Raw genomic sequence first — 15091 nt, forward strand, 5'->3', positions numbered from 1 at the left:
TAAAAGCCCGAATAGCACACACAGTTTGATTGAAAAAGGAAGATTTAAAGCTGGGCAGGGCGCTGTGGGCAGCACCTGCACCACTGCAGCCAACCAGGCTTCAAACCAGCTTTTCACCGAGCTGTGCTGCTCCGTGGACTTGTAAGCTCAGATCTTTCAGCGTGGCTAGAACTGATGAAAGAACACAGGAAGTTCCACTTCAATTGGAGAAGAAACTTCTTCTCAGTGAGGGTGACAGAGCCCTGGCCCAGGCTGCCCAGAGAGGTTGTGGAGTCTCCTTCTCTGCAGACATTCAAAACCCGCCTGGACGCCTTCCTGTGTAACCTCATCTGGGTGTTCCTGCTCCGGCAGGGGGATTGGACTGGATGAGCTTTGGAGGGCCCTTCCAATCCCTGACGTTCTGGGATTCTGTGAAAGTAGATGAAACTCTACATTAAAGGGCCTCAAAATTACCTTAAAGGAGTATTTGAAGAATACTTTCTTAAGATTAAACCGCAGCATACCTTCATTAGGCAGCATTTTCTACTGCTGGACTGGAGGAGTCACTGGGACAAGAGCAGGTCTGCGCTGCAGTGTCAGTTGTGTCCTGCTCAGTCACAGGTGCCCACTTCACAAACACCACATTCCTGTGAAGAAGTCACTTCTCCACCTCTGCTTTTCCAGCTGGGGTCAGCAGGCCTCAGGACTCACAAGCACCATGTTCCTGTGAAGAAGTCACTTCTCCACCTCAGCTTTTCCAGCTGGGGTCAGCAGGCCTCAGGACAGAAGGCAGGAAAAGCTCCTTGTCTGCAAGCAGTGGCCAATGCAGTCTCATCAATAACGTGATGTTAATCACAGAGGAGCCAGGATCTCATTTCAGAGGTGCACAACAGGGAGGACTGACGCTTGCTTTCAAGCATGGCAACCCCTGAAGCAACACCAAGATCTGCACAGGGCAGTGGAAACAAGAACCAGGAGAGCTGTGGAGCAAATGCACGGCCTCTGTTCCCGATGGGAATCTCTGCACCCCAAAAAAAAACCACCACAGGCCATCGGTTGTTCTATGGGGACAGGATGCACAAAGGGGACGCCAAGCCAGGCATTTAGTATTTCCAGGGAGAAAGGAAGAGGGGATAAAAATGTATAAGAAGCAATCTCCTAGGGAAAACGTAACATCTCTGTAAGTAAAAGATGAAGTGAAGGGTGGCAAGGTACCATGAGGTGGGGTTTTTTTTTTGTTTTTAAAACAAATACTGAAGGCTTCAAACCACAAATGGTTAAACTGCAAAACTGTGGCTTTTATTTCCAAACATACAATAAATAGGTCCACCACAACTAGCCTCTAACTTCACCTCACACGGAAGGATCTTCAAATTAAGTTTGTGCATATTTAAAAAGTAAACTTCCCTTTGCACGTAATTCCATCTGTAACTGAACCGCATTACAGACTGGTGTATGGTCTTGGCACTGTGATACAAGCAACCGATTAGAAACAGAGCTCTGTAGCAAGGACTCGAACAAAAACGGCATTTGGAGTTGTTGATAAAACACCGATTTCTGAGGTATAGAAAAAAAAAACCACCTTAGAATGTAAATGCTGAAAATCAAGTTGTCTTCTCTGATGTTTCTCCAGGGGCTGCAAGGTAAGGAAGTGGATTAATGAAGCGTTCACTATTTGCTACATGATACAATGTTCATACCAAAGTATCTTCACTGCATAGCAACATCCCAGCTTTGCAAATGCAAAAAGAAACTCGCCGCGGTCTTTTCGTTTTATTCCTCATCACTGAATTTCGAGACATTTTTAACCACAACTCTGCTTCATCACAGTGCAGAAGGCCCTTAATATTTCAAGGATTTATTCAGTCATAACTTTAATACAAAAGTAGAGGCTGAGGAAAAGCCAGAGTAGTCTATACACAATGCACAATCTGTGTACATTCTGAAGCTGTACCTCTTCAAGAACTATTTATACACTCTTCAAACAAATCCCTTTATCCAGCAATTCAAAATACTTTAGATCAGAAGTTTTATATTAGAATCAATACATTATATGCATATAAATACATTTATACCCTTTGTTTGCTAAACAATCCAGATGGCTGCGAGGATGTGACCTGAACTGGTTCTCCATTGGTTTGGGACACCAAATTGCATTGGCAGCCGTTCACCACAAGTCATGGTAAAAAAGTGAGATCTTTGCACAAGGGCAGGTGTGCCACAGCATCAGTTAAGACCAGGAACAGTAGGTGACACCCGAGCCCCTTCGAGAGGGCCAGGATTTCATCTTCTGTGAGACGCAACACACAGGCAACACTTTTATCCTCTGTCAATGCCCCGTTCGTGAAAAGTCTCAGCAGAACAACAACAACAACAACAAATAAAACAAACCCCAAAGAAAACCAAACCAAAGCAAAGCTTTTACAACTGCAATTTTTCTTACAGGACAGGTGCTGCAGCTTTCAGGAACAAAGTACAAGTTCTATAATTACAAAATGAAAAAAAAAATATAAAGAAAAGGAAACAGAAAAAAAACCCTAATGTGCAAGCGCGTCTTTCAGAAGATGACAGCAAGGATCAATACCAGACTTCAGTTCAAGCTGAAACGCAGTATCCAAAGTGTCTTATGGAAAAGTAGTTCTCACTGCAAATCCCATCTTCAGTTACCGAGTGCCCTTACCTACACTTGCACTTGCACACGCACCCCTCCTGCCCCAGCACCAGCAGCACCAACCACCTCGATGCTTCCTAAGGCCCCCCAGGCCTCAGCCCCAGAGCTGCGCCCGGCCCCTCGAGCTCCCGCTGGACGATGGCACCGTCATCAGCACTGACCCACCACCCAGTATTTCAGGAGTATTCAAAGCAGCGAGCACTGGGGTAGCAAGAAGTGTTCTCAACCTTGTTTCTTAAAGGATACAGAAGTGTTGACTCTCTTGAGTATCCTCAGAAGGTGCTACAAGCTGTAAGTTTGAAGCGTTTCTTTCTACAATGCCAGGTATACAAATGTGTATCTTTTTAAATAATATTGCACATAAAAACAATCTTAAACTTCGTAGTGAAAGCAAGGCTGAAGGACAGTGTTTTCCAAAACAGATTAAAAAGCTACCTGTACACAGTAAGTTTTAATTTAAAGAACGCCAAGATTATCCAAAATCTAAGCACGTAATACTGACAGAAAAATGTTAAATTGCACAGTCTACGTATAAATTACATCTGTAAATACTTAAAAAGTTTTAAAACATTGAATACCCTTGATTTCACAAATCAGCTAGGTCACTGTCAAGAGATCAGCTTAATGAGTTAGAAGTCCTTTCCCCCAGAAAGAAAAATAGAAACAGAAAGATCTGCAGTCTTAGACGAAGCACTGGAAAGAGTTAAAGCATTTCAGCTCAGAGGTAGTGCTAAACACATCCAACTAGGAGTCCGTTAGATTTGAACTATGGTGAAATAACGTAGTAAAATGTAGAAAGACTATAAAATTTACAAAAATAAATAGTTCTGAATGCTTTAGAAAATGCAAGAGACTTTGTTGATAAGTGTCTCGATCCGCTTCTCCGACCAAAAGCAAGCAAAGCGTGTCTCGTTTTGTAAAAATACCCATCTCTAGTAACGCGTCTGCAATCCGTGCAATCCAGCTACGCAACTCGACGTATGCCAACTTGGCATAGACTCTGATATTAAAAATAAAGTGGAGGCTTTGTAAAAGATCATCTCATATGAAATTCGTTTTGCAGGTAAATTCTTCTGACAAATTAAAAATTGCACATAAAAAAAAAGTTTATTGAAAGAGGCGTGAGGGGTGGTAAGGGCATGTGTCTATTGTTCCACATACACCCTGGAAGGAAAAAGATGATTGCACAGTTCTGATAAATAAATATTTCTTTTTCTTTTTTTTAAAAAAAAAAAAAGTCTGCCACTTTTTTTGGTTTAGAAGAGTTGGAATTATTTAGAAAATCCTACTAGGATTATGTTTTAGTTTGTGTTTTAAAGAATTCTTTACAACTTTTCCAGTGGCTTTTATCCTGAAACCAAGTGAAAGTGGCAGTTTAAAAAGTATCTTTGGGTAAAACAAGTATCAGGATCCAACGAGAATTTCCATGATGTGGTCCAATTCACTCAGATCTGTTCTACATATCTGAATGTTGCTTGCTGAGGAAGAATTACAGGATGGAAAGGTTTTCAATGGTTCTTCTGTAGCAAGAGATGGTGGTCTGGGTGGCGTTAGTGGAGGGCAACAGAAGTCTGAATCATACATGGAAGTGTCAATATCCTCAAAAATGTCGTCTATTGCCAAATCCTTCAAGTAACTGGTTGAATTTGAGATCTCAAAGGAACCAAACACGCATTCAGCTCCCTTCAAATCCTGTCTATCATCTTCTAGTTTTAGACCTGTATTTTCTGGAAACTTTGGCTGGTCATCTCCAGTAGGAACCAGACAAGTAGGGGGGCTGATATCTTCTACAAAGTCTAAATCCTTCAGAATAGATGAAATAGCAGATGACATATCATCATCTGAGACTATCAGCAGGCTGTTTTCAATAGGGTCTTCTACAGACCGCAAGTTGCAACAGTTAGACTCTTGCTGACTAATACCTGAAGGCAACTGCAGAGAAATCCCAGATGTCTCCATCCCTGTGTAGCTGTGACAACTCGGAGCAATGCCAGGGCAGACGTTAATTGGCTGCTGGTTACTCTCTTGTCTCATTTCCTCTTGAATTTGCCGCACTGTGTTGGCTATGAGGACAGAGCGGTGCAAGTTCGGTTCCACCAGCATTTTGTACGTCTGTAACTTGGTGAGGCACATGTTAAGCACCAACTGCCTCTTAAGTGGGTATGGCAGATTTCGACTGGAATCAAAGGCACTCGAGAGACCAGCCATGTTCTCCTCATAGTCACTCAGCTTGCGCTTTAGACCTCTCCCCAACATGAACCTGAAAGAGAGAAATGACGAATTAACCTTGGGCAAGATTATCACAACTTCTGCAAGATCTCAACAGACACTTCCAAAAACTCTGCAGCATACAATGCATTGGTTAACTTAGACTCTAATGCCACAGAACACTGAAAGACAATAAAACCATACTTTCATTGAGAAGATGCACTTTCCAGCTTTACTGTTTCACGATTTCCCTTTTTTAACAGAAAACATGAAAGAAACATAGTAACTTGTTTTCAAAAAGCTGCATACTTCCAAGTTTTGATTTGAAGGTTCACTTTTAACTCTGAGAATATGAATTTATTTAAAAACTTTAAACAGGTGAGCTTTTTAGCCTCTTATCCATTTAAAGTATATACAGCATGCCAAAATTACTTAATGAGAAATATCTTGTGAAATAAAACAGAAGCTTACACTAAGGATTATAAGTATACAGAATATTTCAATATTTAAACATTCACTCCTAGGTACAGTAGTTAAGATTTTAGCTAGTTTCAACACCCATTTTTATCTCATCCAGGTATTCTTGATGTCTTGCTCAGTGTCTCTGAGAACTTTCTATAGAACTCATTTCTCTCCCTCTTTTCTGGTGAAAGTTGTTTTACTAGAGGTGAACCACCCAGCAAGACCAACGACAGGGCCTCCCATGGGATCCCTATAACCATTCTACAGCTTAGCAGGTTTAGCTAAATGGTGGGAGGAAATTTGGCTGGGCCAGAGAGCTCTCAGAATGATGCCCGGTGCTCATTGCTGCTGGTTCACAACCTGCTACTGACTTAACGCAGAGGACATCCAGCAGGAGGCTATCAAATGGCGTTTTTAAAGTGGCCAGTTTTGGTAAATAGCAAAAAGGAAGTTGCTTTCAGTCTGCTTTGTGTGCTTTTGCATTGAAATATGGTAGGTCTAGAACACTGTGGTACAAAAAAACCCCAAACAAACCAACCTACGCACGCACACCTTAAATACACGTGATCCAAACAAATACATGCTTGGATACCTTGCAACTACCATTCAAAATACAAAGTGTTTTATTAGGGACAACAAGCACTATGCAATCACTTCTGTAAATGCAGAAAAGGAATATACCACGCACAGGAAACACTGGTAAAATTTGATTACGTGCATCTCGATGCACCTATGCAATACAGACACCTCACTCCTAAACAATTTGAAAAAAATTAAGCAATCATAAATTAGATACCCAGTGGCAGATTAAGAGCAGATCCTTCCCACACAATGATCCAGACCCTGCACGCTGCAGAGGGCCTCCCAACTTCCTTTTCATGTGAGCACTGGACACTGCCAGCAATAGCTCAGCTGACTGCCACAGCTGCCAGCTGCTGGCCTGTTGCTAGACTTTTGGGGACAAGGAGATGGCAGCAGGATAAAGCCTCCTGTGCTTCTGGGATTTCTCCAGATTTGCAGGAAGCACCCGCAGGGCTCCACGGCCACATCCATCTGCCTAGAGAAGGCTGCTGGAGAACTCAGCTCCTCTGGAGGAACAGAAAGTGAGCAAGCAGTGCACGCTTCTCAGGAAGACACACAGGAAAAAACCAGAGTTGGTAAAGGGGTTTAAGACTTTTTGATCATATCCACTTTTTCTTTTAGGGACATACCTGGATGAAGTCAAATTTGACCCAAGAATGCGTTTTGACATAACAGGTAGTAGTTTGGCCTATAGTTCAGTTTACTAACACATTCACTGTTAACAAAACAATAAAAAACCTTATTACTTCTAATTTTACCAGTGCTGCAATTTTTTACAACTTTGGAAGTCTGTTTAACTCCAAAGTTTCCTGCTAAACTGCCACAGCACCAGCCGAATCTCTTTGAAAGACACAAGGTGTCTGGATGTGGTGTGCCTGTTCTCCTCTGTGATTCTCCCACCCTTACATCTCACTCCCCCCATTCCAGCACCCCGTTTAGAGCAAACCTGAACCAGACAGTGCTGAACACTCAATTACAAACAAAATCAGCAGAAATGTGGGTACAAAGTTCAGGCATCACAGAAAAGAATAAAAAGTATTTTGGGGGGCAGTATGAGCGAGTTGCAATCTATGGAAAGTCACAATTTATGGAAAAATCACAACTATGTAGGACTTCACAGTAAAACTGTTGCTAAATGTACCAACTGACAACATTTCGTGAAGACAATCGGTGTCTTCAAATCACAGAAAGCTCACAATAAAGTTATGAACTCTCTACTTTAAGTGGCATTTAAATGTTGCATACAACCCAAGGCATTACTCTATACCATTATTACAAAGAATAAAAACACATACATCCAAATGGCTATTTGTTCACTAAGCACCATCCTTCCCATACACTGCTCACTGGTTTGGCTTTCCTTTTATCTCTCTACTAATACAGACCAAAATTCACACCCACAAGGGAACAAAACGAAGAGCATACAGGGAACAGTAATTCTGACATTTTATACACTCAGAATGGTCGGTTCTGACAACTTACTGCTTTTAATAGAAAGGATATATTTACACTTTGTTAGACACACAGGAAATACTAGACTTATCTATTGGAATTATAGAAATACTGTTCATTTCTAGCATCTGAAAAATGGGGTAGTATTTAAATTCTGTAAGCAAGTTTGAAGAGCAAGCAAATTATATGTGAGAATATACAGTATCACAAAACCAACTTAAATTGAAATGGTTAGCTTTTAGATACAGCAGTCTAATTAGACTAAATATTTCATCATGCTCACATGCACAAACACCCTCCTTTTAATTCCTCAAATTTTCTTTGTAAGATTTGTCCCAGGGCATTCTAGAAATACGAATCAAAGCTTGAGCACGACAGCACTCTGAACTATAAAAATGAAGTGCAAGAAACAGTATTTGCTCCAACTTGAAATGTTTCTCCTGAACAGACTCCCCACTCTCTAGATGTCACAGATGACTTTTTTCTTTTCCAAACACACAGACTCCTATCCTCGTGATACACAAATTCTACCTGTTCAGTACGATTTTTGTCTAATTGCACGGATCTGCAAGACTTCAAAGGTTACATAAAAATTAGGGAAAACCAGAGTACCACCGGTACAGCGGATTTAAAAATGACTAGTGTCACGGTTGCTACAGGAGACATTAAATTTCAGTTCTTGTCAAACACACTCAGCTGCTGACCTACAAAAGATACAAAGCCCCTTTGTTACCAGCTAATCTACATTTTATCAGGCCTTTTGCTTTACTTCCTAGCAGAAGAATTTCTGACAGGGTCATATCCTTAACAAACCAGTCCGTATTTTCTAAGTAACCTGTCCTTTTGTTGCACTGTGTATTAACACACACATTCCAAACCCAAAATTCATAAGCCAGTCAAATGCTCTCTTTTGACAGCACTGATTCACAATATAAGATGTTGATCGCATTATTCAATTACGTGGTGCTCCTCTCACTTCAATTTTTGATACTAAGGAAAACAAACAAGAGCCCGCACAGAAATCCATGCTACCATGCCCAGACAATCCTGTATCGCTGAGTGACTGCTGCAGTTCAAAGCAGTGCAAGTTGGGCACACTAAAACAAAAACAGTGTCTAGAAACTGGATTCTCCTTACTCCAGCCTAATTCCAGGAACCTGCTCAGATCTCAAAAAATTGGATGAAGTAGCAGGATTTTTAAATGTGCCAATCTGATAATTCTGTAAATTGTAAGTAAATAAAACTGAATAAAAACTAAAGTTTACGCCAACTTCAAATGCGAGATGTACAGACAGCTGTTCGATAATGAAAGAGGCAAGCTGTAAGTCACCCTTCTCTTGAACTTTACAAAGCTATTCAACAATCAAATGTATTTTTCTTTTTAGTTCTGATGCTCTATTTTAGAATCTTTTGTCATGGAAAAAAACCCAATAAAACAAGAACCACGAGGAATATCACATCTCACTATTTTTTTCCTGGTATATTCTCATCTTCTCTCATTACAGTAATGCAGACTGAGCCACAGGCCATTTATAGCAGAACACTTTTTAAATTAAAATTATTTTGCACATAAAGACAAACCTTTTCTCAAGCAAAGTGCACTTGATGTTCAGGAGCGCCAAACTCTCCAGGCACGTCACTGAACCACAACGGAGTCTGTACGTGGAAATTCTGCCCCTGACACCATGTGCCTCAGATCCTTCCAGTTCCGTGGAGGACATTTCATAGAAACTCCTCCCTGCTAAGATGGGAAGATGCATCCATGCACTGTAATCCTACACCCTACCAGAGTTTGAAAAAACTTGGAGAAGAGGCATGTCCTTGGCTGGCAAATCCACACAGCATATCAGATAAACAGGCCCCGTCAGAACGTGCAGCTACTCAGAAGAAACATTCCAGGCTACCAAGAAAAATTCACATTGCGACGCGTTGCGGACAACACAGGACTCGTGCCACCATTTCAGAGGAAAAACACAGCTCCATCTGTCACAAGGTCTGATAGTGCAGTGCAGCTGCCACTGCCACACGGTTAGGAAGCGCAGCTGGAAACAGTTACAAAGAATGCAGCATGTGAAAACCCTCAACTACTTCTATCTGGGCAAATTACTTCTTAATTTCCTCTTCCACACCTTCCAAAAAAGGTTTTAAGAGCAATTTAAATGTTTAGAACTCGGAACTGCTCAGAGCTTTAATTTTCTGTAGAGAAAAGCTTCAAAAAACATGAGCATACAGAACACAACTGCCACAGTTAGTATTGTCTGAATACAAGCTTTTCACATACAAAAATAAGCACCACAATCAACTACGCAAGAGTTACTCATTTACCACTGAAGTACTGAGCCTGCACTGTGCAGGTCAAAACTATTTCATTGACAGTGGTCCCTTCTGGATTTCTTTTTAGGGTATTATTGAATTTACATTTGCTTGATCCTTTTCATACAGCCACGGAGTTGCATTTTCCAGCCTATGACTGGCTCAACATGAAAAATTACTTCTCGTAGGACAGAAATATAAGATTTGAATAGGAGTAAGCACCTATGAGTGAGAGCTGGCTGTCCAGCTTTCAGTAATGCAACTGAAGTATTAAAATAAAAACTAGACACCCATTGCTATTGTAATTTGGGCAATTCTCCTTCAAAATCTCCTTTGGTTCATAACTGTAGAAAGCATGTAACTATAAAAACACACGGAAGTCTTTCTGGGCTCTAAACTTGTGGTAGTGATGGACTGAAGCTAACTGACAACTTGATTTCCTGCTCTCCCCTCTCTTCCATGGACACCTCTTTCACAAGCACACATCCATCTGCAGGAATACAAACATCCCTACAGTTATGGTTATTTCCCAGAGTTATTCGCTATGTACTACGTACTATTTTTAATGACAGTCTTTACCCTACTTGACATACATTTTAGCTTAGGCAACACAACTTCATTCATATATTTAATGAAGTAGTGGACTGGCTCTTTGATTAGTATTCTGTGTATAAGAAGCTGCACAAGAAGAAGGTAAGGCTGAAGGTACACAGTTAACAGACACAGTATAAATCCTTTTCTCCCATCTGGACTTAACACTGATCACTTAAACATGACTTACGTAACACAGTAAGCTGTCAGACTACACAGAACAGTGTATCTGATCTGGTGTCCTCAGCAAGTGCTGGAGATCCCCACAACATCACATCTTGGTTGGCAGCAAAAAATTAAGAGGAAGTGAAGGAAAAGGATTACACACTTTAGAAAACAGCAAAGCAAGAAGTAATTTGGATCTGAAGACACTTTAAAATACACAAAAATGTATTTAAGTCCATTGCCTCCCCATCGCCCTCAGTCCTGCCCCAGTTTAGCCAAGATGAGTAACTGCTGGAGAAGGCACAAGTGGCTAAAATACAGGGAGAAGTGCAGTCCTACCAGCTTACTCCCATAGCTAAGCTGTGTAACAGCTTCTTTACAGCAGTCAGAAATGACCAAAAATAGCTGCTCAAAGAAGAGAGAATTAACATCAACTTTTTGGGCACCAAATCCTGACCTATCATACACCTCAGTCTGTTACCACTAAAACAACTGGGACACAGGACCAAGATATGCTGCTGTCCAGACCTACAAAAAAAACCTCAACCCAATCAAACAGCTTCACTTCCACCCCAAAGACCACACACCTATGGAGTACCTAACATCCTTTCCCACATTTTGAAAATAAGAGTAGGCTGAAGAGTATTCATTAAGAGGAGGAAATGAATGAGAGGGAGACTGAATCTAGCACAGAATTAGTCTGGAATTTGTAACATTCCCACTGCCACTTTGCTATTTGTGGTAGTAAAGGATAAATATGTATCACACATTAATATTTTAGGAGCTGAAATTATGTTTACAAAGCACTCAGAAGTAAGTTTTACCTCGATTTAAAAGTTAGTTTGAAACTCCCCCACACAAGCTGTTTATGTTATGTCTAACAGGATCTGAAAAATTCCTGCATTTCAAGGACATCTTCCTAAATCCCTTACTCCCATTTTATTTCATAAAGCACTGGTAAGAGCTTTGCTTTACGAACTACTGCAGCTAAGTTTCAGAGCACAGCATTTCATTTTTGGAGAAGAAACTCCTCTGTTAAGACATGTACCTTCCACAGACTAAAGCAGGAGGATCTGTGCTCTTTACAACAGTAAATAAACCACATTCGCAGCAGCTGACATCTATCACTAGAGGCTAATACAGACAGCTGCTGAGATAGTACCAGTGTTAAGTAGAGAAAAACTTCCATTCTTAAAAGAAAAACTAAACCACTTTCACTCTTCTTCTTCCTCTCCCTCTCTACACTTGTGTATTTAAGTCCACATTTACAAATAAAGCTCACAGGTGTCTATTTTTAATAAGAGTGTGTTTAGCAGATTATTTTATATTTTTTTTAGGAATCTGGGTGGATTTTTTCAATTTTATTTTAGCAGAAGGGCCTGGAATCGTTTAAACTAAGGGTCAACAACAGTTAGCAAAATCTAACACATGATCAAGAGTTACTAAATCTAGAAACTCTCATAATAAAACTAAACTGTAATTAAATGAGAACATAAAGGAGTCCAAACAAGAACCAAACCACCATGGTTCCACCAAAGTATCTCACTGGAGAGACAAATGCAGAAGTGCAAGTGTGATGGCATACCTCTTCAAAGCTTGTTCTAATTCATCAACTGAAGTTCTAACTCTGTTTTCCTTACAGTATCCATTTACTTCAAATGTATCCACCTACATAACACTGACATGTATTTTAGGGCTACAGTGGTCTAAAAGATCCATCAGTAACATTAGTTAGAGGTTATTAACTAGATCAAATCAGCGTGTCCATACTTAACAGAAAAATCAGACCATTAACAGTAGAAGCAACTGAAAAATAAAAAAGGTCTCTTTAAAAGAGGATCATGCATTTACTCTAGCTCTGTATGGGCTATTTAGATAGGTGATCTACAATAACCAAATCAGAAATCTCTAAATTTTCTCTAACAGACTAGCACACAGCAACTTTTCTCCAGTATCCAAAGTGCCTTCTCCTCACCAGAAAAGACTGCAACACTGCAAAGCTCTGGGGCACCTACTACAGAAATGGCATCAATTCCAGCAGCTGAACAGCAGACTCACTGCAGGATTGGGGCCTTGGTCAATGAAGTTCCAATAAATGTGTTCTTATGGAAATATTAAAATCTTTGTTACATTATAGCACTTCCTCATTATAAAGGGAAAAAAAATAAGTAATGCAGATACAGAGTATTCAAACCAAAGAGCTTACTCTACTCAGTAAGCCTAAAGCACTTTACACTGTACACTCCTTTTCAAAAATTATTTTTCAATTTATCGTTCTAGGTCACAAAAATAACATCTACAGCTGATTATCAGAACATGTGCTATACACGAGATACAATTTCATAAAAACATGCAAGTAGTTACCCTTAGAAACCAGAAAGGAGTCCAGGCAGGAAGATTCCAGATTTTGCATAAAGTGTGGTCATCCAAGAGTCTTGAACTATTTGAGAGGCCAAGCCATCCACCGAGGTAGGATGATGTGACTAAGGGGAAAACCAAAAGAAAAACCAAACAACAGAGCATTTAATTATTACGTGAACTATTTTCTAGCACACAATTCAACTTTTAAAAATCCTATTAAACCAGTTAAACTGAGTAAGAAAACCTGAAGTTCATTAATGCACTGAAATAAGAGGACCTAACAGTTTTACCTATGAACACATAAAACGTGGAAATTATCTTCCATAAATGAATACTACAGAATAGAACACTGATCCTCCACGTGTCAGGCCTTAGGAAAAGAACTTGCATTGGTACTTCTCCAGGTTACTGAACACTAATTTACAGCTGTCATCATCTCAGAAATCACGTATCAGGAGAGACAATACCATGAACTGTAAAGAAGTGTATTTCAGAATTATCCCCTAACATTTACAGGCAGCAAAAGGAGTTAGATTTTTATTAAGTTCCCTAACTTTCATTTTCAGCATACATAAAGCCAATATGAAAAGATAGCTGGCAGGATGTCCTATGATTGCATATAATATTCAGTGTGGCATCATTTTCATCAAAACCCTGATAAAGCAGCATCTGCAGTTTGGCTAGAGACCACACGGATTAAATAATGGATTAGATTAAGGCACTGGAAACTCTCAGAAATGTGAAAAGGCCAAAGTGACAGTAAACTATGGACTAGGCTGGGAGATAAGGAAGGAACTACACGATCCATGCTCTTGAGGTCTCAATTCCACCTGAAAAACCAGAGGTTTTTTAAATTCCAATAATTAAACAGGCTTACACAGGCTAACATCCTCCAGTTTGGATTGCGTGCATACGACACACATACAGACAGACACCTGCCCCCAACTACAGCAAACCAATGACTTCACAAATTTACCAAAGAGCAACCATCAGTACCTATCCAGATAAATACAGCCCTTCATGAGCAGGGATCCAAAGTTTGTATGTTATTTTACAGATCTTAAAATAATACTTAGTGAAAGGCAGTTTTACATTTAGATAGATGAACAAATAAATGAATGCAGTTCATCTTACACAGCAACTCATAGTGTGATGCTAGCAAAGGGCTCCTCCGTTTACTGAGTCTATAAATATGCAGTAAAACAGCAGTAAAATGCCCATGACTTAAGAGTGTCAAATCTAACCCACAGCAATAAACACATTAATATCTCCCTCCTCCTTCTAGAAGCTGACTTCTTCCCTGTCATAAGGGGAGCCAGGCTATCTGTAAACGAACAAACAAAAAAAAACAAATAGACAAATGAAGACTCCTAACTTATTTGCTTTGAAATGGGAGGACTTCAGAAGGTCACTGTTGAGGTTTATTAAAGTGTACTTGTTAGGTCACAGGGGAAGGTGCGCATTCATTGCACTTTCTAGACAATAAAAGAACAAATGTTTTGGAATGTTAAAGTCTTTTTGTCATTCAAGAACCCTAAAAAAAGCAAGAAGCACACTAAAATATTGATAAGATTTAGACCAGCACCTTAGTTAAAAAAACTAAAAGCTTTCGATAAGAAATTAATACTGTTAATTGTATTTTAGAAGTCCAACCTTTTGCTAGAAAGGTGAAGCTCGAGAAGTTATAAAATTTAATTCCTTTATTATTCTGTTTAACGGACTCCTGCAAAATGAACTGTTGACATTATTAATTTTCCCATACATGAGGTAAGGTTACTAGGCTCGTTTTTTTACAATCTGTTGAAAAAATACAGAAGACACACAGTAGCTGTAAATCACTATGAATTACACGTGCGGATTATTCTTTTTCCTTTCATTTACTTTCACTGTCTGAATCAAAGACAAAGTAGAAAACTACTGCGCAGGGCTCCTACTGATGTTTTTTGGAAATTAACTGTTCCTATATAGTTTGAAGAATTCCAGGCCTATCTAGGGCAGAAATTATTAACTGCATCTATTACTTAATTTATGATATGGATAAAAGAGACCAAGCTTATGCACCTCCAGTCTTTACCCACCTACTTGCAGTTCAGACTAACGTTCACGTTTATTGAGACAAAACCTGCTATTAAGATGTAACTGCAGCAAACACACAAGTTGCAACTATCAAGAGGCAGCGATCACGAGTGCCAGAATTAAAAAGCTGCAATTCAGGGAAAGCCTCTTCCCTGACACCCTCCCTGCGAGCGCACAAGTCCGAATAAAGCCCAAGGGAGCCTGCCACCATTTGGCCTTTGTGGAAGGAGC

The 15091-nt window shown here is 39.9% G+C and overlaps 1 protein-coding gene across 1 annotated transcript; it reads right to left on the bottom strand.

The window, feature by feature from the left end:
• Nucleotides 1–4054: 4054 nt before the first annotated feature.
• LOC104539374 (SERTA domain-containing protein 2-like) lies at nucleotides 4055–12908 on the bottom strand. Its single transcript, XM_010182878.1, has 2 exons — nucleotides 12788–12908; nucleotides 4055–4910 (listed from the first exon to the last, which is right to left on the bottom strand). The coding sequence occupies exon 2, from the start codon at nucleotides 4904–4906 to the stop codon at nucleotides 4055–4057; it is 852 nt and encodes a 283-aa protein (XP_010181180.1). The 5' UTR covers nucleotides 4907–4910; nucleotides 12788–12908.
• Nucleotides 12909–15091: the final 2183 nt, after the last annotated feature.

This window comes from Mesitornis unicolor, unplaced genomic scaffold (genome assembly GCF_000695765.1).
Source record: "Mesitornis unicolor isolate BGI_N332 unplaced genomic scaffold, ASM69576v1 scaffold16384, whole genome shotgun sequence".
In the NCBI taxonomy this organism is placed as follows: Eukaryota; Metazoa; Chordata; class Aves; order Mesitornithiformes; family Mesitornithidae; genus Mesitornis; species Mesitornis unicolor.